Source organism: Neofelis nebulosa, chromosome 2 (assembly GCF_028018385.1).
Source record: "Neofelis nebulosa isolate mNeoNeb1 chromosome 2, mNeoNeb1.pri, whole genome shotgun sequence".
In the NCBI taxonomy this organism is placed as follows: Eukaryota; Metazoa; Chordata; class Mammalia; order Carnivora; family Felidae; genus Neofelis; species Neofelis nebulosa.
The window spans coordinates 120109323-120136348 of NC_080783.1; the positions used below are offsets into that span (position 1 = coordinate 120109323).

At 41.1% G+C, this 27026-nt stretch overlaps 1 protein-coding gene and 1 long non-coding RNA gene across 5 annotated transcripts in view; one reads left to right on the forward strand and one right to left on the reverse strand.

The window, feature by feature from the left end:
• WARS2 (tryptophanyl tRNA synthetase 2, mitochondrial) overlaps positions 1-27026 on the forward strand; it is a 96217-nt gene that overhangs the window by 62197 nt on the left and 6994 nt on the right. For all 4 annotated transcript variants that reach the window (XM_058716045.1, XM_058716044.1, XM_058716046.1 and 1 more), the window contains 2 exons: positions 14112-14192; positions 18227-18312. In XM_058716045.1, coding sequence (XP_058572028.1) covers positions 14112-14192; positions 18227-18312 — 167 coding nt within the window. The remainder of the gene's footprint in view (positions 1-14111; positions 14193-18226; positions 18313-27026) is intronic.
• LOC131504085 (uncharacterized) lies at positions 14840-24760 on the reverse strand. Its single transcript, XR_009257765.1, has 4 exons — positions 24627-24760; positions 18140-18304; positions 17032-17178; positions 14840-15165 (listed from the first exon to the last, which is right to left on the reverse strand). It is a non-coding gene; the product is annotated as an uncharacterized LOC131504085 (long non-coding RNA).

Below are 27026 nucleotides of genomic sequence, written 5' to 3' on the forward strand. Positions count from 1 at the left end.
GAAAATGTCATCCAATCTTTGAGTCATCCATTCACAGTGAAGCCAAGAATCAACCTGCTCACAGATTTAGTAACTAAACAAATTATTTGATTTGTTGAGGTAACGTGTTCCTTGTACTTCTTCAAATGGTACAGATTGTAAACCAGCCAGAAGCACTGTGAAACCAAGTGTTACCACTATTGGCATCCCTCCAGGGAAAGTGTGAGAGCAATGTGCTTATTAGGACAGTGTTTAGAATTAGATTGAAGGGATTTTTTTTTAAATTTTTTTTAACGCTTATTTATTTTTGAGAGAGACAGAGACTGAATGCGAGCTGGAGAGGGGCAGAGAAAGAGAGAGACACAGAATCCAAAGCAGGCTCCAGGCTCTGAGCTGTCAGCACAGAGCCTGATGCAGGGCTTGAGCCCACAGCCATGAGATCACCACCTGAGCCGAGGTTGGATACTTAACCAACTGAGCCACCCAGGCGCCCCTAGATTGAAGGGATTTCAACTGCCAAGAATTTCGGGAAATTTTAGTCAAAAACTGAAAAGAGCTTAAAATAAGAATATGAAAACCATCTTATAATTTAAGATTTTCATTATTTTTGCTTTGAAATTGATGTGCTTCCTTGTCTAAACATTATTTATCCAAATCAAAGCAAACAAAAAATATGTAGGGAGAGCCATCTTTTACAAACATATTTTCTCTCTTTTTTTTAAGACCTTATTTTTAAGTAATCACTACACCCAATGTGGGGCTCCAACTTACAACCCCAAGATCAAGAGTTGCATGCTCCACCGAATGAGCCAGCCAGGCGCCCCTACAAACATATTTTCTACTTCGTTACGTCACAGGATTACGAACACAATGAAGTGTTTGTGTTTTTAATGAAGTGCAACATGACCCCTTACCTGGGCTTAGTCTGTTCTTACTTCTTATACTTCTTTACTTCTCTGATTCACTGACACATAACCACTTCTTCCTTTTAGGATTTTCTCTTGACTCTAATGATAGGGCAGTAATGTATTTTTCTTCTACTCCTCTGATTATTTGTTTCATTGACTGACTCTCTTGAATCCGCAGTTCTGTCCTGAGATAAAAATCTCTCTGTATATATTCTGCCCTCCTAAAGTCTTACCTCCTTCTATAACTTTCAGCCATTTTCTCTCCCATCTTTGCTGCCAGCGCCTACCTTTCTTCTTAATTCTACACTTGCACTTCTAAGCTACCTTCTAGGCATCTCGATCTGGATTACTTTCCCAGATCTCAACTTCAACATACCGGAAGCCAGGGCTTTCCTTTTTGCCTCTGACCAGTCCCTCCACCTGATTTCTTTAAATAATTTGAGGCGAGATTCATGTAACATAAAATTAGCCATTTTTCCTTACTTGAGAAATAAGTTTAATCTGTATGTTTTTCTTTACACAGTATTTTTAAAAAATAGTGCTAAAATACACATCACATAAAATTTATCATCTTAACCATTTTTAAGTGTACCATTCAAAAATGTTAAATACAGTTCCACTGTTGTGTAACCAATCTCCATAACTTTTCATCTTAGAAAACTAAAGCTCTGTACCCATTAAACAACAATTTCACATTCTCCACCTCCTCCAGTCCCTGGTCACCAACTTTCTGTCTCTATGAGTTTGACTACTCTAGGTAATTCGTGTAAGTAAAATCATACAGTATTTGTCTTTTGTGACTGTCTTATTTCACTGAGCCTCATGTCCTCAAGGCTCATCTGTGTTGTAGCATGTGTCAGAAATGTTTTTGTTTTTAAGGCTGAATAATATTCTGTTGTATGCATATACCTCATTTTGTTTATCCATTTGTCTGCCAAAGGACATTTGTGTTTCTTCCACTTATTGGCTATTGTGAATATGGGGGCACAAATGCTCGAGACCCTGCTTTGAATTTTTTATATCTATACCCAGAAGTATGCTGGATCATATGGTAATTCTACCTGTAATTTTTTGAGGACCACCTTACTGTTTTCCATAGCAGTTGGACCATTTTGCATTCCCACCAACAAAGGTTCCAATTTCCCTGTCCTCACCAGCCCTTGTTATTTTCTGGGCTTTTTGTTTGTTTGTTTGTTTTTGATAGCAGCCATCTAATGGATATGAGGTGATACCTCATTGTGGTTTTAATGTGCATTTTTATAATGATTAGTGATGTTGAGCATCTTTTCATATGCTTGTTGGTCATTTGTATGTCTTCGGAGAAATGTCTATTCAAGTCCTTTGCCCATTTTCTTAAATGAGACTGTTTGTTTGTTGAGTTGTAGGAGTTATTTTCTCCCATTTTGTAGGTTGCCTTTACACTTTGATTGTATATTCTTGATGAAAAAAAGGTTTTAATTTTGATGTACTCCAAAAAACCTCCATTATTTTGTTGGACCTAAATTCCCAGGGCTATTGGACATGCCCACACAGAAATTTAAAATAGAAGCTACTAAAAAATGGATTTTATTTTTTTTTAATTTTTTAAAAGTTTTTATGTATTCATTTCGAGAGAGAATCCCAAGCAGGCTCTGCACTGTCAGCACAGAGCCTGATGGAGCACTCGAACTCTGGAAATGTGAGATCTTGACCTGAGCCGAAACCAAGAGTTGGACGCTTAACCGACCAAGCCACCCAGGCGCCCCAAAATTGGATTTTATTTACAAAATAAGCAAACTGTCTGCCATCAAGTTCTGTACAGGATAGCTAACACTCATCCTTCCTCAAGGTAGCCAATTTTGAGAGTTGCTTGTGGTAGATTGTTATTGTTTTAATTATTCATGTTCATTTCCTGTAAGAACAGGGATCAGCCAACTTTTTCTGTAAAGGCACAGATAGTAAATATTTTAGGCTTTGCAAGCCACATGCAGTCTCTGTCACCCCTGCCATCACCACCACCTCTTCTCCTTTTCCTCCTCCTATTTTGCCTTCTCCTCCCTCTCACTCTCTTTTTCATTTGATTATCCTTTATTTATTTTTGAGAAAGAGAGAGACCAGGGGAGGGGCAGCAGAAGAGGGAGACAGAGAATCCCAAGCAGACCCTGTGCTGTCAGCCAGAGCCTGACGTGGGGCTCGACCCCACAAACTGAGATCATGACCTGAGCTGAAGTCAAGAGCTGGACGCTTAACCAACTCAGCTACCCAGGTGCCCCTATTTGATTACCCTTTAAAAATGTAGAAACCAGGGGCGCCTGGGTGGCTCAGTCGGTTGAGCGACCGACTCCAGCTCAGGTCACGATCTCACAGTTTGTGGGTTCAAGCCCCACGTCGGGCTCTGTGCTGACAGCTCAGAGCCTGGAGCCTGCTTTGGATTCTGTGTCTCCCTCGCTCTCTGCCCCTCCCCCACTCATGCTCTGTCTCTCTCTCTGTCTCAGATATATGTTAAATAATGTTTATTTAAACATTAAAAAAAAATTTTTTTTTTTTAAATGTAGAAACCATTCTGGGGCGCCTGGGTGGCGCAGTCGGTTAAGCGTCCGACTTCAGCCAGGTCACGATCTCGCGGTCTGTGAGTTCGAGCCCCGCGTCAGGCTCTGGGCTGATGGCTCGGAGCTTGGAGCCTGTTTCCAATTCTGTGTGTCTCCCTCTCTCTCTGCCCCTTCCCCGTTCATGCTCTGTCTCTCTCTGTCCCAAAAATAAATAAAAACCGTTGAAAAAAAAAAAAATGTAGAAACCATTCTTAGCCCATGGACTGAACAAACACAGTCCACAGGCCAAAGGCCTGTGAGCAGTAGTTTGCTAACCCTAGCAATAGTTTGCTAGTAGTATGAGGATTAAGTGCCCTCATCCACTGGCATGTGACTCTGAGTGCATCCTATAGGAGAAGTGTCTATTCCTACTCCACTGATGTTGGGTTCCTCCGTATGACAGTAAAAAGTGAGTGGGCATTGTATACATGATGCCTAAACAGAACCTTTAAAAGCAATTTCCTGTTTGTTATAACTCTGCTGCTCTTTTCTTCTAACTTGAGAATGGCATGTTCCAGATAGGGAATACTCCTTCCGTTTGGGTCTGGGAATGAGAAGGTGTATAAGATAGAGCTATAGCCAGCCTTCAGCTACCAATATATAATGTGTATGAGAAAGAAGCCATTGCTATAAGCCATTTATGTTGGGGGTTACTTGTTACTCAGCATAGCCAAGAAATAGCTGGCTAATATAATGCAATAGGTTTTTTTAAATCCATATATACACACATACATACATATACACAATAAGCAATACAGTTTAGATGGGGATGACTTTTAACTCAACTGCAGGCTGATAGAAGCTGTTTATTTAGCTTGGGAAATATTGGACTAGAAAACGTATAGAAAAAATCCAAATGTGTACACATAAATACTGACAGTTGAAGAGAGTGAGTGAGAGTTTATCGTTGATAACATACTGCTTTTAATTAAGATCAGATCCCCAAACAAGGTTCTGTGAAGGGGATTTGTCATGGGGATGATGAGTCCAATAAAAATACTCAGCCTGAAATTGTTGGTTTTGAGAAGATATGATAAATGGGAATTTGTGAGTCTGAATGATCTTCCAAGTGTTCTAACCAAAATTTACAGGGCCTGATTCCTGGGAAGATAGTGTTTCTATGGGAAATAGTAAAATCCTGAGGGACACTGAGGGTATTTTAGACATTTGATCCACTATTTACTGAACCAGCTAATTGCTTGAATGCATTTGATTGCTACCTAACAGCTATAGCTTTGGGAATCATGGTATTCTATGTTCTTTTTGTTAATTAGATATTTTTAGAGAATAATGTAACAAACATTCATGTTTCCAACAGCAAGGGTGAATATTGTTAACATTTTGTCATATTTGCTTGACTTTCTTATATTAAAAAAATGATTATGAAGTTGAGGTCCCCTTTAATTCTTCCCCTTGCCACTCCCCATACCCCTCCTCCCTGCATCCCTTTTCTCTCTCCCTAGGCAACCAAAATCATAGATTTGGTGTGTGTCAATCTAGCCGATCCTTCATACTGGTTTTCACATATAATTTCATGACCAATACATAATATTTTTATTTGTATGGTTTTTAAAAATTATATAAGTAATGCCATATTGGGGTGCTTGTAGCAATTTTCTTTTTTCATGCAGCAGTATGTTTTTGTGATCTCACATTTATACATATAAATCTAGTTCATTTCTTTTATGTGTTGTATAGTGTGCTATTATATAAATATGCCACACTTTATTTAGACATTTCCCCATTAAGCAATCTTTAATTTCATTCATGCATTCATTTAACAAATATTTATTGAGCACTTACTGTGTTCTTGGTACTCTGCTAGGTATTCCCATTGCTTTGCCACCATGGTACTCATAACTATAGTAAATTTTCCAAACATAAGGTATATGAGGTGATAGGTTATTCAGAAAAACATTAAGGGATATTAGGAGTGTCATTGAGGGAGACAGATTGTTATGTTAAACAGTGCAGTCTGGTAAGCCTCCTCAATGATATTTTAGCAAAAACTTAAGGTGAAGGAGTCAGCCAGGTGGCTATCTGGGAGAAGAGAATTCCTATCACAAAAAAAGAGCCCTTGCAAAGCCCCTAGGGTGGGAACATGCCTGGTGTGTTCAGGGAACCCAAGAAGGCCAGCATGGCTGGAGAAGAGGGAGCAGAGAGGGAGGAGGGCTGGAGAACTGGAATCACAGATGTTACAGGGTTGAATAGGAGTCGATGATTGTGCCTGGTCCTGTAGGCCATTATAAGGACTTTGGCTTTTACTCAAAGGAAATGGGAAGTGCTGGGTTTTGAACAGAAAAGTCGCATGATCTATGGTTTTAAAAGATCAGTTCAGCTGTGTTGAGAATAGATTGTATGAGCAGTCAGGTGGAAGCATGGAGACCAATCAGCAAGTTATTACAGTAATCTAGGTGAGGGTTGATGGTGCCTTGGACCAGGGTGCTAGCAGAAGTGTTAAAAAGTGGTAAGATTCTGAATATATTTTAAAGGTAGAATTAACAAGATTTGCAGATGGATTAGATGTGGAGCATAAGAGAAAATGAGGTATGAGAATATCTCCAAGGTTTTTGCCTAAGTCACTGCAAGGATGGAGTTGCCACCAACACAGATGACAACTGTGGACAGAACAGGTGCAGGATGGAAGAGTGGGAAGTCAGTTTGGCATGTGTTGAGTTTGAGGTGTCCACTAGGTATCTTTGTAAAGATGCTCAATAGTATAGAAGTCTAGAGTTCAGCAAGGAGGTCTGGCTGAAAGTACAAATTCAAAGGTCATCAGTTATATAGATTGTATTTAAAACCATGATTACAGGGGCGCCTGGGTGGCTTAATTGGTTGAGTGTCTGACTCTTGCTTTCAGCTCAGGTCATGATCTCATGGTTCGTGAGTTTGAGCCTTACGTTCTGCTCTGTGCTGACAGTGTGGGGCCTGCTTGGAATTCTCTCTCCCTCTCTCTCTCACTCAGCCCCTCCCCCACTCGTGCTCTCTTTGTCTCTCTGTCAAAAATAAAATAAACTTAAAATGGTATATTTCCAGGGTTGTGCATCCATCACCACAATCAATTTTAGAACATTTTAGAACATTTTGTCGTGTCGCTCTAGAAAGAAACGTTGTGTCCATTGCCCTCTCTACCCACTCCCTGGCAACCAGTACTCTTAACCTTGTCTTCTGTGGATTTGCCTTTTCTGAACCTTTCATAAAAACGGAATCATACAGCATGTGTTATTTTGTGATTGGCTTCTTTCATTTAACATAATGTTTTCAATGTATACCCATGTTTTAGCATTATCAGTACTTCATTTGTTTTTATTGTTGAATAATATTCCACATTTTGTTCATTCATCAGTCAACAGATATTTGGGTTGTAACCACTTTTTAGCTATTGCGAATAATGCTGCCATGAACATTTGTGTAAAGCTTTTCGTATGGATATATGTTTTCAGTTTTCTTTGGATACACCTAGGAGTGAAATTGCTAGTCATAGGGTAGGTAAATCTATATCTAACATTCTGAGGGACTGTTAAACTGTTTTGAAAGTGGCTGCATCACTTTGTGTATGAGGGTTCCACCACCAATGTATAGGGATTCCAAGTTCTCCATTTCCTTCCCAAAACTTGTTATGGTCTGTCTTTTTTTATTTTACCTATTCTAGTGAGTGTGAAGTGTTATTTCAATGTGGTTTTGATTTATCTTTTCCTAATGACTAATGATGTTGACCTTCTTTTCATATGCTTATTGGCTGTTTATCTTCTTTGAAGAAATATCTTTTCAAATCCTTCTCATTTTTTACTTGGATTTGTCTTTTATTGTTGAGTTATAAAGCATTTTCTTATATATTCAGGATACAGTTCTCTTATCAGATGTATGATTTGCAAATATCTTCCCCATTTTGTGAATCATCTTTCACTTTCTTGATGGTGTCCATTGAAACACAAAAGTTATTAATTTTGATGAAGTCCAGTTTGTTGATTTTTTTTCTTTTGTTGCTTATGCTTTTGGTGTCGTATCTAACAAGCCACTGCTTACCCCAAGGCCATGGAGATTTACTCCTATGTTTTTTTTCTGAACATTTTATAGTTTCAGCTGTTAACATTTAGGTCTGTGATCCTAAATTTTGAGTTGATTTTTATAGATGATGAGAGGTTAGGGTCCAATATCATTCTTGTGCATGTAAACATTGCATGTAGATATTCACTTATCCCACCACCATTTGTTGAAAGACTATTCTTTGCCCCCAGTGAATTGTCTCAGCACCCTTGGTGAAAATCAGTGGGCTGTAGATGTGTGGATTTAATTCTGGGCTCTCGATTCCATTGGTCTATATATTCTATCCTTATACCAGTACTGCACTGTTCGATTACTGTAGTATTACATTGACGGATTTTTGGATGTTAAACCAAGCTTGCATTTCTGGAACAAATCCCACTTGATCATGTTGTGTAATTCTTTATCTATGTTGCTGGATTTGGTTCATTAGTATTTTGTTAGGATTCTTGCATCTATATTTGTTTTTTTTTTAATTAATTAATTTATTTTTTTTAATGTTTATTTATTTTTGAGACAGAGAGAGACAGAGCATGAACGGGGGAGGGTCAGAGAGAGAGGGAGACACAGAATCTGAAAGAGGCTCCAGGCTCTGAGCAGTCAGCACAGAGCCTGACGCGGGGCTCGAACTCACGGACCGCGAGATCGTGACCTGAGCCGAAGTCGGACGCTCAACCGACTGAGCCACCCAGGCGCCCCTTGCATCTATATTTGTAAAGGCTATCAGTCTGTGGTCGTCTTTTGTCGTGATGCCTTTGCCCGACTTTGGTACCAAGATAATACTGGCCTCCTAGAATGAGTAGGGAAGCACGCTTTTTTTATTTTCTGGAAGAGACTATGAAGAATTGGTATTTAGTATTTTTAAATTTGTAAGAATTCTCTAATGAAATCCCGCACACACTTAGGGTTCACTTTTGTCATTGCTGTTTGTTTGTTGACTTTCCTGCATCAGTTCTGTAAAGTCTGTTTACACTGCTGTGTCTAGCCACTGCAGTCTCTGTTGGGTTAGCTTAGTGGTCGGGTAAAAATTGAACAGACATTTCCAAATGCCTTGATCCTGTATTCTTGACCCTTTGTTGAGGGATTTATACAGGGTCTGAAGGTGGGGCAGAGGTGAAAGATTAGGATCTCTTCTGGACATGTGCAGAGCCCTGCACATGCATGTGTCCTTTTAGATGCCCACTAATATGTCAGTCAGATCTTTCCCCAGTGCCCCATGGCCATATTACTTCCCAGCTTTTTCCTAGTTTTTAGCTAGCCTCTTGTTTTCCCCTACTGGTATCAGCACCTCAGACAGCTGCAGTATTAAATCATTGCTGCCGATTATTTCTGGAAAATGTCCTACGGGTAGGGTTTTTACCACTGAGTGGGCTCGAAGTGAGGTCAATTAACAGCAAGCCCTGCCAGTGAGGTGTTTCCACAGAGCTGTCAGACAGCTCAAGGAGTGACAGTTGAATGCAGATGAGAATTGACTTTTCGAGAAGCTCCTAACCCAGTCTTTCCCTTCCAGTGGCTGCTAGGCTGCTGGTTTTCAGAGCCACCACAGACATGGGCAGGGGTGATGGGAATAGGGTGAGTTTAAATGCCGCACAACTCTGTTTTTACTGAGATTCAGATTATTTTTAAGTAGGTACTCTTGCCGTTATGGCAAGCTTTTGGTTCCTTTTCCAGAATTCTATAAAAATTGCCTTTGACAATTTGTGCTGGTGTTCTCATTGCTTTTATGGAAGAGCAGATTGTCAGAGGGTATTCCTCTGCCATTCCAGAAGTCCCTCCACCTTATTTTAAACACCAAAAATTGTAAGCAATCCAAACGTCCACCTTCGTAGGATAAATTGTGGTATATTCGTACAATGGAATACTATAGCAATGAAGAGGAGTGAACTATTGGATTCAACAACATGAATGAGTTTCATAAACATAATGTTGAGTGAAACACCAAAAATTTTAATTTTATCTTATTCAAGAACAAATATAGACTTGCTAGCTTTTTATCTATTTTTGTAAACTGAACACGCCCATGAACTTGTACCCAGAATGTTCTTCATGCCCCTTTCCAAATAACCTGTTTTTAAACCTTGATATAATTTGAATTATTTAGTATATACTTTTTTGTGTCTGGCTTCTCTCACTCAACGTTATATTTATGAAATTCATTCATGTTGTTGAATGCAATAGTTCATTCATCCTCATTGCTATAGTATTTCGTTGTATGAATAGACCCACAATTTATCAATCCTATGTAGGTGGACATTTGGATTGCTTACAATCTGGGGTTGTTACAGTGCATTCTGCACATATATTTTTGCAAACATATGTGCATATTGTTGTTATATACCTAGAAATGGAACAACTGGGCCGTTATATGAATGTTAACTGTGGATGCAGTCAGTTTTCAAAGTTGGTACACCAATTTACATTCTCACAGTAGTGAAAAGTATTAAATGTACCCAGTATCCTTGCCATACTTGGTATTATTTGACTTTTTCATTTTAATCATTCTGAGGTATATGTATGGGGTCACATTATGACTTTAATTTGAACTTAATGCATTTGGTCCATTTTTATGGTGTTATCTGCTTTTTTCTAATTAATTTGTAGAAATCCTTTATATTTTGTATATCAATATATTCTGTGTAGATTTACAAATATCTCCTTCCACTCTGTGACTTGTCTTTACCTTCTTTTTTTTTTTTAAGTTTATTTATTTATTTTTGAACGAGAGAGAAAGTAGAAGTGAGGGAGGGGCAGAAAGAGAGAGGGAGAGGGAGAGAATCCCAAGCAGGCCCCACACTGTCAGTGCAGAGCCTGATGCAAGGCTCAAACTCACAACATGAAAGCATGACCTGAGCCGAAATCAAGAGTCGGACACTTAACCAAATGAGCCACCCAGGCTTCCCATGTCTTTTCCCTCTTTAAATGGTAGTGTTTCAATGGAATACTATGTGGCAATGAGAAAGAATGAAATATGGCCTTTTGTAGCAACGTGGGTGGAACTGGAGAGTGTGATGCTAAGTGAAATAAGCCATACAGAGAAAGACAGATACCATGTTTTCACTCTTATGTGGATCCTGAGAAACTTAACAGAAACCCATGGGGGAGGGGAAGGAAAACAAAAAGAGGTTAGAGTGGGAGAGAGACAAAGCATAAGAGACTCTTAAAAACTGAGAACAAACTGAGGGTTGATGGGGTGTGGGAGGGAAGGGAGGGTAGGTGATGGGTATTGAAGAAGGCATCTTTTGGGATGAGCACTGGGTGTTGTATGGAAACCAAATTGACAATAAGTTTCATTAAAAAAAATAAATGGTAGTGTTTGATAAAGAAAATTTTAGTAAACTTGATGTTGTTTAATTTATCAATATTCTTTGCTATTTACGTTTAGTATTTATCGGATCCCGTTAAGATTTTTTGCTGGCTAAAGGAAATCAAATGCAATCAACTGATTTAATTTTTTCTGCAAAGTTTTAAAAGCACCTATGATTTATGAAGAATATTTTAGTCTACCTTGAAGAACAACAGTGCTTTCCCAAGAGTGTATTTTATGAACGATTGTCCTCTTTCATTCACAAAAGCATCCATAAAACATCAAGCCTTAGGATTTTTTGTTCTTTCCAATCAAACCCAGCAATTCCATTGAGTATATTTTCTCATCCCATTTGTTTCTACTTGACTGTCTTCTATTTTCAGAGATAACAGAGCCTATTAGATGTGAAATTCTCTAACTTTCTGTTCTCCACTCCTATCCCATAAAATAGATCCTCATCTGTATTTATTTCCCCTCTTCCTGCTTCAGCGGAAGACATTTCATAGAAAGTGGGTCTATCCCACCTTAAAAAACAAAGTAAAATTTGTATTCTCTAACCCCTACTAGTTATTATTCCCATCTCTCTCCTTCCTTAAAGAAGGAATATCTTACATATGTGATAAAATTGCACGGAACTAAGTATACCCACACAATGAGTGAGTATACTACTGGTGAAATCTGAATAGGGTAGATGGATTGTATCCAATTCAATTTCCTGGTTGTGATATTGTAGTTTAGTCATGCAAGATGTTGCCATTGGGGGAAATTGGGTGAAGGTGTATTGGGTTGCACTGTATTATTTTTTTACAGCTGTATGTGAATCTACAATTATCTCAAAATAGAAAGTTAAAACAAAAGTCTTTCTGAAACTTATCCATAAGAGTAACTACCATTTATTGAGTGCTTGCTGTGTGCTAGGTACTGTTCTAAGCACTGTCAGGCGGATACTGTCGCTAACCTCATTTTATACATTGACAGAACAGGCATAGAGTGATGAAGTCACTTACACAGGGTCACCCAGCTCACACGTGGCAGAGCTTAGCATTCAGATCTGAGCAGCTTCGTTGCAAAGGTAGAGCTTTTCACCATTCGGCTACACGTCTTGTGTATCTGCCTTCCTGCCACCTTGTCACACTTCAACCCGCCCCTCCTTAATTTAGCTCCCATCCCAGTCACTCGGCTGAAACTGCTTTGCCTGGACCACCAAGTCTGTTACTAAATGGAATGGATTCTTCTGGGCCCTTACCTTTCTTCCCGCAGCCTTTGGTATTGTTCATGCATTCAGCCAGTATTTACTGAGCACAGGGTGCCAGACTCTGCTTTTCTGCTACAGCTGTAGGATGTATGTATCTTCACTTGTTACAACTTGGGGATCAGAATTTTCGGGCCCTGCTGACTTGCTTGTGGGTGGTTGACAAGCCACCTTCTGTGTCCCATGCTTTTATTTTTCTGTAGCTAAAACAGATCAGATTGTTATTTTGTTTGTTTCACAACATTTAGTGGGAATGACTATATTTAGATACTGTTTCCACTTCTCCCCAGACAGAAATCTGAACCTTTCCAAGCAGTTGTTGTGAATATGGATACATTAAGAGAGCCAAATCCTGAAGTATTTTACCCCTTCTTATATAATTATTAATGATAAATGATTAATGATACAAATGATCTGAAAGTTGCCTTTGACTCTTTACCCACCTTTTTCTGTATAAGAATAATTTGGATTAATTATTCTTATGCCCCTTATATGGAAATACCAGGAAGATCACTGTATAATATTAAGTAGGTTTCATTCCGTATGTTCAAATAAAAAAGCCACTCCAAGGAAAATACTTGATTTCATGAAAACACGGTGGAAGCTTTTTGCATATCATCAAAACTGAGCATTGAAGGCCAAGTTGAAGGAAAGGAGTCAGTCGTCTTGTCTCTTTCTACATATGCATGGTTATTTTTCTGTATTTTCATTCCTTTCCCTAATTCAGTAAAGGAGAAAAAAAAATTTCTCCTACTTCTTCATGCCAAGAAAACAACTCTTGTTTTATTAGTTTTAATGGGAATGTGTTTTGCTTGATGATTGGAAGCAACTATAATCCTCCTGCTTCCATGCAGGGTTACTGTTTTTGTCCGTTAGCTGTTTGTTTACAGCAGCAGTTAGCAATTTGTATGGACAGTGCTGTTCTCAATGAAACCCAAATGCCTCTTGGAAGAAAGATGACGGATTCAGCCCAGTGACTTGCAAAACTTTAAAAGCAATTCCTTGTCAAACATGTGAAAAACAACTCTTCCCTCTCCATGACTCGAGGAAAAAAATGAGAAACTATCTTACACCAGATGGTGATTCCTTGCTAGTAAAATGGGCCGGGGCTGACTGGGCCCCAGTGCTTCATGTTCCCTTTGCAAAACCCACAAAGAACACATTTGGGGCCACTTTTCAGAGTTGGCAACAGTCTCTGCTTTTTAAGGAAATCATATGGACACCAAAAAAAGCCACAGTGGATGAAGGGCTCGGAATCCCCAGAGTCCAGAAATGGGATACTTAGCCCTTAAATTCTAAGTCATCAATTGGAACCTGGCCTGGACCCAGGAATCATCCCAGCTGTTGCCAGGTTTGGTTACTTGATTAAATTTGGTTAAAACAAATTGAGAAAAGGTTATATTCTCTTGTTGACTACAGCTCTTTTTAAAAAGAAGATGGAAGGAGGAGGAGAGGGAGAATGGAGCACAAAAGAAGAAGGAAGGAGGAGAAAAATGGAAACTAAAAAAACAAAACAAAACAAAACACCTTTGGAATGATGAAGTGATTAGCAAATTTCTAATTACCCCAGATCTAAAAGATTCAATCACTGATTTTGAGGCCAGAACCTTCCTCTCCTAATACTATTTACATGTAAGGTATTATAGTTGCTTTCACATATTTATAAGTTATTTAAAGAGGATTTGAGTGTGTGTGTGTGTGTGTGTGTGTGTGAGTGCGCACGCATGTGTCAATTTCCTTGGCTTTTTAAAGATGGAAAGGATGCGTCGGGACATAATGAAGCCCTTTCACTGACGACGTTGAAGCAGAGTCTGGCCAGCCACTTGCTAGGGATGTCGTGCAGATCTAAACACTAGAATAGTAATTGTATTGGTTAGTTTTAAAATTTTCTTCTTCATCTCAAATGCTGTGCATTATGAATCAGCCCCCTTTGCCTGTCGTTTTTTAAATTACCTTGATTTGCACTTTCTGTCACTTGAGGTAACACCTGTTTACTTTTGCCTTATATGCAAGAAAACATTGACCACCTTCGCTAACGTTCTGTTTTATTTCTTTAGGTGTCTGAACACACACAGTTGAGTTGGATCCTTACCTGCCTGGTCAGACTGCCCCGGTTACAGCATTTACACCAGTGGAAGGTAAATGCTGGTGATCTGATTAATAAATAAGGAGTTCAAAGCTATTTTTTTCTCCTGTTTATTTTTGTGTTCGGCTCTGGGAATCCTGCGTTTACTGGCCTCCCTGGTCTGTTACTCACTAGTGGCTAGAACAGCATTTTAACCTCTCTGCCTCAGGGTCCTAAGTGGGAAGTAAGAGAGTTCTTCAAAATTCCAACTTAAAGACAGGATAGGGGAGCCGGGGTGTCTCAGTCGGTTGAGCATCCGACTGCGGCTCAGGTCATGATCTCACGGTTGGTAGGTTCAAATCCCCGCATCAGGCTGTGTGCTGACAGCTCAGAGCCTAGAGCCTGCGTTGGATTCTGTGTCTCCCTCTCTGCCCCCCTCCCTGCTTGTGCTCTGTCTGTCTCTCTCTCTCTCTCTCTCTCTCTCAAAAATAAATAAACACTTAAAACAATTTTTAATAAAAAAAAACAGGATAAAAATGTCCAACTTATTAACTATTTGATTTTATCTGTGTAGGTTGAATCAGAGCGATCTTTGGATAGATTTGGTAATGACTTAGAACATTATAATTAACAGACAGTCACAATTTCTGGATTACTGGGCTCTGAAGTTGCCTCCCATCTCCACTGTAATTAACTGGCAGTCAGGCTCAAAGGTTTCCATTGTGGGGAGAAGAAACAACATATTTTATTTAACATTTATACAGGTTAAGTCCAGGCAACAGTTCAAACCCACAGAAAAATGAAGGCTGTACTTTTTCTAGAAAGCTCAACTGAGAAAGATAAAGTGGATAATTCATAGTACTTCACTCCCATTTATTTTTGCAGTTGGATAACCTGAGGGTAGGTAGCCCCCATGTACGTCAGCCTTGAATTTCAGTTTCAAGCTTCTTTCCAGCATATTTTCAGGGCCATTGGTTTCTTCAAAAGCTGGTCCAGAAACCTCCACGTGAGTCTCAGCAAGAATCAGAGCTTTCAAGTGGCCGCACCTAAATAAGAGGTAGAGTTAATACTGCAGAATCATTGCCTGCCAGGAATTAGAAACAAAATTTTTTAATGTTTTCTACCATATCTTGGTTTTAGGCACGACTTTGCCATTTGATCATAATACTCTGAGTTGAATACTGCAATCCGTTTTATAAGAACTGAATTCTAACTTAATGGGAAATGTTCCCACTTTAAAATCGTGTCCGAGGAGCTCCTGATAACAAATTACTAGTGAATGCACAAGACGGTTTCCCCCACTACCCAAAACTAGAACATTCCTCTTTCATAAGCCACAGTGGAGTAGAACCAAGAAGCAAGTGGGGCGCCTGGGTGGCGCAGTCGGTTACGCGTCCGACTTCAGCCAGGTCACGATCTCGCGGTCTGTGAGTTCGAGCCCCGCGTCGGGCTCTGGGCTGACGGCTCGGAGCCTGGAGCCTGTTTCCGATTCTGTGTCTCCCTCTCTCTCTGCCCCTCCCCCGTTCATGCTCTGTCTCTCTCTGTCCCAAAAATAAATAAAAAACGTTAAAAAAAAATTAAAAAAAAAAAAAAAAGAAGCAAGTACTACTTCATAAAGGTGAAAATCCTCTTCCGATTTCTTCCAGTTATCAAAAGCAGGCACTACTGTAAGTCTTTTGCAAAAGCAAAGTGGCATAATGAGAACTTTCAGGTAGCAGGGGAAACCTGTATTCTGGAGAAGCCTTCCCTCCAGTCCGTGATATTTTATTTGTGGGGAAAAACATGGGTTTCAAATGCCAGCCTTATCCTAGAGCGTGTTCCTGCCTTCTCTGGTCATTCCTTCATTAACAAATACCATCAAGTCTCATATCACATTAGGCGCTGGGGTTACAGCAGTCAACAGGAGGGACAGAGCCACTCTCATGAGGCTTGTCGTCTATTTGGGCAGAGACAATTACACAAGCCATCAGAAACAGTGAACAGAGATCAGAGGGGAGAGTTCCAGGACTGTAGAAGGATCTCCGAGCACCTAACTTGGTTTTGATTAGGGGGGATAGTAGGGTAGAAAGGTAGAAAGAACACTGAAAGTTCTCAGTGTTGCTTGAGGTCAGAGTTATTTAGAAGATTCTACAGGGGATAACACAGATGTAAGGCATCTGAGGCACATAATAGACACTCAATAAATATTAATGCTCTCCACATCTCCCCCTTCCTTTGTAATTTCGAGATCCAGTATTCTAATATAGAAAGACTAGGAAGCTAATGCAGTAACAGTTTTTAAAAACTGGGTTCTTTTCCCGTTTGCTCATTTCCAAATTGAGTTTTCATTATCTTTACCCAGTGATCATTGCAAACTGGGCTTTGTAGTGGACATTGTAATCAAGAGATGTACTGAAGGAATTATACATTCAAACTTTCAAGTTTCCTTTGAATGCCTTATAGCATTAGATGCTATAAGCCAGAAACTACTTGAAGTAACCTAAAGAGTTAACTTTGTACCTGACTTCTGGAACATTGACATTAAGAGAGTTAAAGAGGAGCTGTTGCTTTTCAAACCCAGACTCAAAGGGTGTATCTGCATGTTGGTTGGGGAAGCCCGAGTGGTGAGCCCGTGAACTTGGTCCTCAGAATCATGCAAGTGTATATATTCAGTTGTTCAGTTCATTCAGAAATAATCAGACCTCAGGGAAGTGATTCATATTAACTAAATGAATAATATCTGTACACCAAAATAACCATGTATCATTTTACAAGAGAGATGCAATGACCAGTAAACTGTACACAATATTCCCTATTAAGTAGTTCTGCCCAGAGAACTGTTACCAAATGTTCTGCCCAAATTACCTGTTATCAATGCTTAGCTGTGGCAAGGGAAATGCTATCACTAGGGCTTATGTTCGGTGGGTACATACTCGTAGCTTGTGGTTGGTATCCATTAATTAAATACTTCTCGTATCTCTTCTGGTGTTACTATCAGCTTCCCCATTAAGGAAATACTTTTCATCTATACGGTCTGTCCTGTACACTGGAATCACTTTATGCCCTCTAGTTTTCAGTACCTACAGATCAAGACAGAGTCACAATTGATTAGATTAAAATTTTCTCTTAGTTTCGTTTTTTAAATGCCACAACTTTTTGTTTTTGGTTTGATTTGGTTTGGTTTTTTAAAGAATTTTTTTTAATGTTTATTTATTTTTGAGAGAGACAGAGAGAGAGCATGAGAGGCAGAGAGGCAGAGAGAGAAGGAGACACAGAGCCCAAAGCAGGCTCCAGGCTCTGAGCTGTCAGCACAGAGCCCGACGCGGGGCTCAAACTCACAGACCGTGAGATCATGACCTGAGCTGAAGTCGGACGCTTAACCAACTGAGCCACCCAGGCGCCCCTTGGCTTGGTTTTTTAATGTGATTTTAAGGGGGACCTTACATTTTGGTCAACAGCACAGGTGAGACTTTCTGGGAGGTTTCCACAGACACGATATGGTGTTTGATGTTAACTTATCAAATTAATTAATTTGCAGGAATCTAATTTCATTATATTTTCTGACCTTACTTGTGAAATACGGAGTTTATCTGATTTGGAAACTAGAACCCCCCCCCCTTTTTTTTTCATTTTATTTATGTATTTTTTAATGTTTTAATTTACTTTTGAGAGACAGAGAGTGCAAGCAGGGGGGTGGGGCAGAGAAAGAGGGGGACGGAGGATCCAAAGTGGGCTCTGTGTTGACAGCAGCGAGCCTGATGCGGGTCTCGAACCCAGAACCATGAGATCATGACCTGAGCCGAAGCCAGACACTTAACTGACAGAGCCCCCAGGGCTCCCCAAAAACCAGAAACTCTTATATGCTTGTCTTAATTAAATGGATAAGAAATAGTGGCCGTGCAGGACCCGTTAGAGGGGCAGTGGTGAAGTAGATGTCCCTTATTCCTGCGTGAGCCTGCAGCATGAAGACAAGCCAGCCCCATGGCTAGTGTTGCTAAAAGGAACTGAGATATAATGCTAGTCCTGGTAGCTTCAGATTACCTTTTGCGTGCTTTAAAGATTTCTTTATTTAGCAGTATAATTAGGTGCATGTCGGATTTCATTCTCTCCTCTCTCCTCACCGCACAGGCAAAGACTGCCACCCAGAAGCATGGCGGAACCGCGGGCCTGCTCACGTACCCAGTGCTCCAGGCCGCTGACATTCTGCTGTACAAGTAAGGAGCAGAGCTTACCTCTGGTCTCACACGTACTCATGCTGACAGGAGAGTGAACCGATCCCGAAAAGATTTGGTTCGTGGGGCAAGGGGACATAGAAAGGATTGTGTGAATCAGTTCGCATCTATTCCCCAGTAGGAGGTACAAAATGATAGAAGTATGTCTCCATGTGGAACGAGTAACGTTAAGGGCTAACACCTAAATAGCACTGGCTACGTGTTCAAAACTGTCATAAGTGCTTTATGTGCATTAGCCCACTGAATCTTCACCAAACCTTGTAAAGATAGCACGACTATCATCCCCATTTCACAGATGAGGAAATTAAGTTAGTGATTTGCCCAAAATCATGTAGCTAGCAAAGCTTGGACCCAGGACTTGAGTGTAGAAAGTTTGAGTGCAGAGTTTCTGTGCTCTTTTTTTTTTTTTAATTTTTTTAATGTTCCTTTATATTTAAAAAAAAAAAAATTTTTTTTTTTAACATTTATTTATTGTTGAGCGACAGAGTGCAAGCAGGGGAGGGGCAGAAAGAGGGAGACACAGAGTCCTAAGCAAGCTCCAGGCTCTGAGCTGTCAGCACAGACACGGGGCTCAAACTCTTGAACCGTGAGATCATGACCTGTGCTGAAGTTGGACACTCAACCGACTGAGCCACCCAGGCGCCCCGATGTTTCTTTGTATTTTGAGAGATAGAAGGAGAGACAGATTGTGAATGGAGGAGGGGCAGAAAGAGAGGGAGACACAGAATCCAAAGCAGGCTCCAGGCTCCGGGCTCTCAGCATGGAGCTCAAAGCGGGGTTCGAACTCACGAACTGCGAGATCATGACCTGAGCCGAAGTCGAATGCCTAACCCCCTGAGCCACCCAGGCACCCCGAGTTTTTGTGCTCTTAACCGCTCTGTAATGTCTACTTCCCTGGTAATAATTAAACTTCAGGGGTTTTAAGTGTTGACTTCTACAATCTAGACTCTCAAGCAAGGCAGTTTAATACAGCTTGTCTGCAATTATGGCAGTCAACCCATGCTTTCCAAGACCTTAGCGGCTAGCCGCATGGACTGTTGACAGAGGAACTGAATTTTAAATTGTGTTTCAGTGTAATTAATTTAAGTTTGAATGGCCACCTGTGCAAGTTTTTCAGCATGATGTAGAGTTGCTCTGCTTGTCCTGGACCCACAGTCCATGCAGTCAGCCAGTGCTGTCCTTTATGGCCTCAAACCCTACAACCAGAGGCCGCCAAGACCTGCCCTCTCTTACTGCTGGCCAGAGCTTCTGACCTCATCCCTCTCCCAGTTCTTCCCTGCCATCCCCAAGTCGCCTCCCTCAGCCCTCCATTTGGCCTTCTAGAGAGAAAACTTCCCAATCAACACGCGCATAGCCAAGCCTTGCTACTATGAACACTTCTGATGAAAAAGAGAAACTCCATGAATCTTTTCCCCCTCCACGGCCTTAATCCTTCCCTAGGAAAACTAGAATTCTTTGCATGTAATTATGATAACAGCATGGAGATGATTGGATATGTACCTTGTACTATGACCCCAGAGCCCTTGTGCAATTAAGATGGAAACAGCCAGAAGAACAGCCTCTTAGCTTTACAAATAAGGAGTGTCCTTTACTACACGCAGGCTATCTTTAACTCCGTTTAAAACGTACACATTGTGTGTTGTTTGTTGTATTAACTTGAATGCTGGATTCCCAACAGCATTTACTACTTATAGTAAACTTTTGATTTAGCCTGGAAAATCCAGAACACTTTTCTCCAGGAGTAGCAAAATGAAAGTCTAATAAAGATCTAACATATCTTCCAGCAAAGTGGCATGTTTTCTCACCTGTAAAATGGAATCATGATTATCATGCACAGGATTATTAAGGGATTAACATGGAATATGGGCCAGGAAGTGCTGTGCCTGGGATCTGTCAGTTGGTCATAACTAGTGATGATTGTCTTTAAGGATTATAAACTCATGTGAAATTTCACTTCCCAGGGGGTCTTCTGTATAGAAGCAAAGGCTGAGATTTTTTGGCACCAGGATATCGAGCCAGTTGATTTCCTTAACAGTTCAAGAACTACAATGTAAAAGTCCTCTAAGCTCAGGGCTGTGAAAAAAGAATAAACTTGAACAAAAGTGACTGCCTCCTTTGTGATACCAGGGAGCACAGAGAGGGAGGGAACTTTTCAGGGCTCTCTTTCATTTTCCTAGCTTTACAGATACAGCCCAGTGAGGTTGAGCAGTTTATCCAAAGCTGCACAGCCTGTCAATGGACAGGGAAGCATCAGAGCATGATTATGACCTCCTGAGGCCTGTGCTGACCCTCCTTAAGGAGTCAACAGTTATATTAGGGGGCAAGATCATCACATAAGTAACTAGGACAATACAAGGTCATGTATACTGAAGTGATGACAAATTTATTTTTACCAGTTGCCCAAAAGACAATTGGCAGGGTGATAAAATCCTGCAGTTTCTTTCATCTATAAAGTGGGCCAATGGGACATAGCTCAGGGGTTATTAAATTATGTATGAGTTGACATCACCTACTATATGCTCACTACACACGTTTTAAAAGTACAAGCAACATTTTAAAAGGCTGACATTGGCAAAAGTAGCCCAAGGTCCCCAAATCTGACACATATTCTGCCTAAGCTTATGGATATCTTCTTCGCTTACGGAAAACAATAAGTATTTCAGATGTGGCTGGTATACTTGAAGAACTTTCAGTAGCTTCCTGCCTCACTTTGCCCTGACATAGCAGGTTCTCATAGTTAGTTAATGCTTCCAAGGATAAATAATATCTTTCTAGCATCAGCTACCCTCCAGCCCACTCTCTGGAAGCAAAGAAGTTATCATACTATATATAAATATTCCTTTTTTGACTTCTGATCCAGGGGCACCTGGGTGGCTCAGTTGGTTGAGCGTCCGACTTCGGCTCAGGTCATGAACTCGTGGTTTGGTTCATGAGTTCAAGCCCCGCATCGGGCTCTGTGCTGACAGCTCGGAGCCTGGAACCTGCTTTGGATTCAGTGTCTCTCTCTCTCTCTCTCTCTCTCTCTCTCTCTCTCTGTTCCTCCCCTATTTGCATTCTGTCTCTCTCTCTCTCTCTCCATCTCAAAAATAAAGATTAAAAAAATTAAAATAGTGGATATTTGAAGAGAGACAAAATACCCAAAAGTAGCATTTGCTCGTAGTATTATTTTGCATCTGCATTATTTTTATGAATATCCAATTTCAAATAACTAGCTATCTGTTGAGTAAATGTTTCTCTCTCACTTTCTCTCTTTCTCTCTACACACACACACACACACACACACACAGTTGTAATGAACATACAGCAAATACATGTTAAGTACTTGTACTGCTGCTAACCCAGAGAAAGGCACCATGCATGGACGTGAGGCAGAGGGAAAGGAGGAATCAACATGAGGGGGGCATTATTTGGCAGTCACTGTACTAGCCACAGCACACCTGTCATCTATTCAGAGTTTGGGACAGCTCTGTAAGGTAGGTAAGTGATATTATCCCCGTTTTACAGATAAAGAAGTGACATTTTAGAGCGGTGCCACGAAGTCTGCTCGGATAGAGATGACAGTGGTTACCTGGGCCAATCGGTTTCTCTCTCTCAAGAATGCAAACAGAAATACAGGAAGAGGCTAAGAAGATAGCGAAAGCAAAAGCTGACACGACATAGGAAAATGGGGAAACAGAGGCCTCAGGAACCGTGAGTCAAGAGAACCAAGACCCACCAGGAACAGAGTATACAGAGTCCGATGACTGGTCACAGACGTCACCCTTGGTAATATTCCGGAGAAGAGCGTAGTCAGCCCTAATGTCTGAGAATCAGAATCCGACCACTGCCGTTGAGGACAGCGGAGATAATCAGTTCCTGAAACTGCTTTGGAGACTTCTGGCTGTTGAACTACATCCTTTCTCTATGAGGCCGGTCTGCCCCCAATTTGTATGACATCCTGAAAGCTGCCGGCCACATCCTCACCCACAACTGCCAACCAGTAGTGTCTCCTCTTGGTCTTTCACTTTCCAGCTCTGCGGCAAGTGCCTGCGGTAAACCAGAAGCCTCTGGAAATGTGGCTTGCAGGCTGCTAGCCCCTGGAAATAGAGAAATTGCATAGAAGGGAGAGGGTGGGGCTGAGATGTCAACGGATAACCCAGGACACTCTCCTGAAAGCAACAGGAAGCTCTTTGTGATTTTCAGGACAGCGTGAGATGATCCGATGTATACTTTTAAAAGTCAACTGATGGAAGTACAGAGAGTGAGTTGCAGGGGCCAAGAGCGGCTGGGACAGTCTGTTCGGGGCTCTTTCACTAGTCTGTCTGGACCGTGATGGTGTCGGTGAAGATGAAGAGAGTAGGCAAATTTAGGAGATTTGGGGAGGAAAGAGGGATAGAGCTTCCCGATGGAGTGGTGGGTATGAGAAGGGGGTCTCGGTGACTCCACATTTCTGACTCATGCGGCTGGATGGATGGTGCCGCCATCCATGGAGACTGGGAATACTATAAGTGGACTAGCCAGAGGAATTTATAACTTCACGTGGTGTTTTCTCTCCTCAACTTCACTAGAGGTAAAAATCTTCATTGTATCTCTCACAAGACCCAGCACCAGGCCATGCACATCATAGTCCCGAAGTCGGGAAAGAATCCCTGAATTAGACATCATTACAGTATATCCAACAAGCAGCCAGTGACGGTGAATTCATCCTTTGCGAAAGGAAAAACAGCACCAAACTCCACCCCACCCAGGCTGGTTAGAGGCAACAGCACTGAAAACTCACCAACATAACCAAAGTAGGAAAAAAAGAGAGGAGGACAAAGTTCTGTGAGCAGATATATGTAGGCAATGATTATTCATCTGGACACTAATTTTGCTGGAGGGTGGGGTGGATCCCGAATAAATGTGGATACAACTAGGAACCGAACAAAAGGAAAAAACATGAGTTAGTCACCAGAGAAGAAGATCAGACACATTATTATGTGACAGAAGTTATAACAATCAAAATTATGAAAGGCTTTTGTTTTCTGTTGTATCTAAGGAAGCACAATCAGGATAAGTTTAAAAAAAAAAGAGAGAGAGAGAGAGAGAGGAAGGAAGGACGGAAGGAAAGGAGGGAGGGAGGAAGGAAGAGAAGGGAAAAAAAGACATATTAATATGGATATCATTATATAGGGCATAAATTTTAAAAGAGCAGCTCTAAATTATCTGATGATGAGGACAGAGGTTGAAAATATGAAGAGAATAAGGCCCATAAGTGAGCAGAATCAAAGACAGGCTGAATTAATGTGAAGTGTGAACCCAATGAATGAGAAGTAAGGGCCAAGATAAATTATAGGAGGTGAGGAGAGCAGTAGGAGCAGAGGGAGAAAAGACTAGAAACAAACAAACTAAAATCAGAGGAAAAAGCCAAGCAGGGCAATAAGACCAGGTGAAAAAAATTAAAACTTTTTAATCCTTTTTTCAAAACAGCACAACCTCACAGAATTGTAAGAAAAGAGGCACGGATCTCACAGAAAGCAAAGAGGCATGCAGAGTCATTATGAAAACTAAATGTGTTTTCTGTTTAGGTTGGTTGCTTTGTGGATCTGGAACCATTTTGACATGTGGAAATATTCATTTTGATGTGCCTAAAGTGTATTGATTATGGTAATTGCTTTTTCTATGTTAGCTGCAGTCCATTGTGATTTCCTATGGGCTACTGTAATTGCTTTTTAACCTGCCCTGTTGGCTAATTTGGTTTGGGGAGTCAAAGTGACCTCTGCGTGTCAGCCTGACTAGAATCACAAGACAGAAGTACCAAAGTCCAGTCAAAGAAGAGAAACGTAGGAGGGGGGTGTTGTTTGTGTTTACCTCCGAGAGGCGCGCATGCGGGCTTATGGGCACGGAAGGAAACCTAAAAAGGAACATTTTTGGTTTTACCACTTAGGAAGCCAGTGACTTTCTGTGTGGAAGAGAACAATGGACAAAGCCAAGCAACCATTTTGTAGAACTTCCTAAATTCATTTACTGACCTTAGACAAAGAGAAACCACTTCCTGATCCATTGTCACGGTCCCTGTGCTTTGCCTGTCCGTTCATTATTCTGTCTCTGTTTTTGCTTAAATTAAAGGGGTTCTCAGAATTCCTATAACATGCTATTTATACCTGGGGATTGCCCAGTCAGATATGTGAACCATCAAATTTGTTTTCTAAATGTATCAGGATCGCTGCCCAGGTCTGTAACTGTCTGTGGGATTACATGCTGGTATTTATGTTTGTGGTATAAATCACCTGGCAAAAAAGGAAAATGATCCTCGTTTGAAAAAAGTCACAACGTACCTCTCATCAAGGTCCCTGATAGTATCAGTCTTTTACCATTTCATACTTCATCATGTCAGATATTAATGAATATCTATTATATCAACAGCTAGTGTTTATTGAGCTCTACTGTCCAGTATCATGCTTGCTTATCTCCTTTAATCCTTGAAACAATCTTATGAGGTAATAAGCACCATTATGACACCCAATTTACAGAAAAGTAAGAAGCTTGGCTATGGTAACTCACCTAGTAGCTGGTGGAGCTGGGATATGAACTCAGATAGTCTGACTTCTGACTCTGTGCTCTTATCTTATACTGATGACGAACCGATCTTACTATGATTTTTCGCTTGGTATAAATCTATATAGGTCACAGTGCCCTCCTCTTAAGATCATTCATTTATTCAATAAATATTGTCACCTGATCTTAACCAAAAGGCCGAGAAGCCATTACTTACTCAACAAATATTTGTTGAGCTTCTCAAATATGTCAGGCAACTCCTGTAGGTACTGGAAATAGATTCAAAAAGAAGACAAACAAGCTTTCTAAAAGCTTATTTTTCAGCTGGAGAGAAAACAATATACAATTAAATAAACAAATGAAAGACATAATTAGATTAGGATTAATACTATAAAGAAAATAAATAGGATATGTGGAAAAGAACAAGAGGGAGAAATCAACATTGGAGAGTATGGTTGGGGAAGGCTTCTCTGAGGAGGTGATATGTAGGCTGAGACCTGAAATAAAGGAGCCAGGCTGAGGCAGCTAAGGGAGGAACATTCCCAAATTCTGGAAGAGCCTCACATGCTCACCCAGGTCACTGATACGACCTGTTTGTGGGATTTCACTCCTTAATGCTCCTGACTCTTCTGTTTTGTGTTTGGTTTTCTTTATTTCATGAATTCACTTCTTTTCATTTGATCGGTTTTCTGTCACCACCTATTTTGTGGTCCTGCTTTTATCTTGTGGCAGTGATGCCTTTTTGAATCCCATCGAGGGAACCAAGCAGTTTCCTTTTTTTTTTTTATGTTTATTTATTTATTTTTGAGAGAGAGTGAGCGAGCACATAAGCGGTGGAGGGGTAGAGAGAGAGGGAGATAAAGAATCCCAAGCAGGCTCCACACTGTTACCATGGAGCCCGACGTGGGGCTCAATCTCACGAACCTTGAGATCATGACATGAGCTGAAATACAGAGTTGAACCCTTAACCAGGCAACGCCACCCAGGCGTCCCAAGCAGTTTTCTTTAAAATGCAAAACTGTCTGTTTCTTGTAAAAGCTCACTTTCAAATGTCTGATCTTCCTCAGGATCTAAAGGGCAAAGTCCCCCTTCCCTTGTTCCACAGTACTTTTCACGGTCCCATATTGGGCTCTTTTACTTGTCTGTCTGAATTTTATGGGCCGGGTGTTTTAAATCCATATTGGAACAAGGGAACCTTTCAAATAACGTCTGCCAGTCTACGAAAGGCCCTTGTGTCCACCTTCTGCCTCCCTGGCTGCTAGTTGAATTCCCTGCCCAGAATTCAACAGGAGGGCAGGACAGTGTGTCCAATTGCACATGCCAGTCAGCTAGGTTGGTACCGCTGGCCGGAGAGAGAGCTTTCTCCTACCACCTGTCTGGCTCTTTCACTCTCTGAACAGAGGCATTGCATGCAAAAGAGCCTTCACCAGGTAACACTGCTCCCATGTCACATTCTGCTTCAGTGTCTCACCTTCTGCGCTTCCCTTTTTCATTCAACACCTGTAACCTGAGTGCTGTCCTTCGCTGGCCGGGATGTGTTCTGTGTCCTGGGTCTGGCAGTGGCCAAGACAAACAAGGCCCTACCCTCACGGAGCTCTCGTCCCATTCTTGCGAGGATACAATGCACCCTGACCTGCTCCTGCCGCCTCCACTGCTTGTCTGGTTACTTCCTCTTGTCGTGACTGAGTGTCTAAAGAGTCAGGCTGATGAGACAAGGGCCGCCCTGGCGACAGCAGAAGGGTGTCTGCCCCCATGGGTTTGGAAACCCATGGGATGGGTTTCCGGCAATGGGGGCTCTCGCTCTGACCCTACATGGCCACCAGCTCCACCAGTCGCTCTTTCAGTGCTTCTGTTGATCCTCACAGTTCATGAAAAGTCTTCTCAAATTCCATCTTCAGGTGTAACTCTTGCTGCTAGTTTTAAGTTATTTATAGTTTCTTTGCCTCTATGGGTATTTTAATACGAAATTGACATAGGTTCTCAGAATATAGTGCCAACCTGGAATGCTGGCTCTCCGATGTTGAGTTGGGGAGTAAATGTGGGATAGTCAGTGCCAACATCTAGCAGGAAGGCAGAGATATAGTCCTAACCCTTCAGAGACACAGCAGAGCTAGAGGCAGAGCCCCAGAATCATCAGAGGAGAAGGGACGTGTAGATCCCCAGGGGAAAGCTGATGAGCT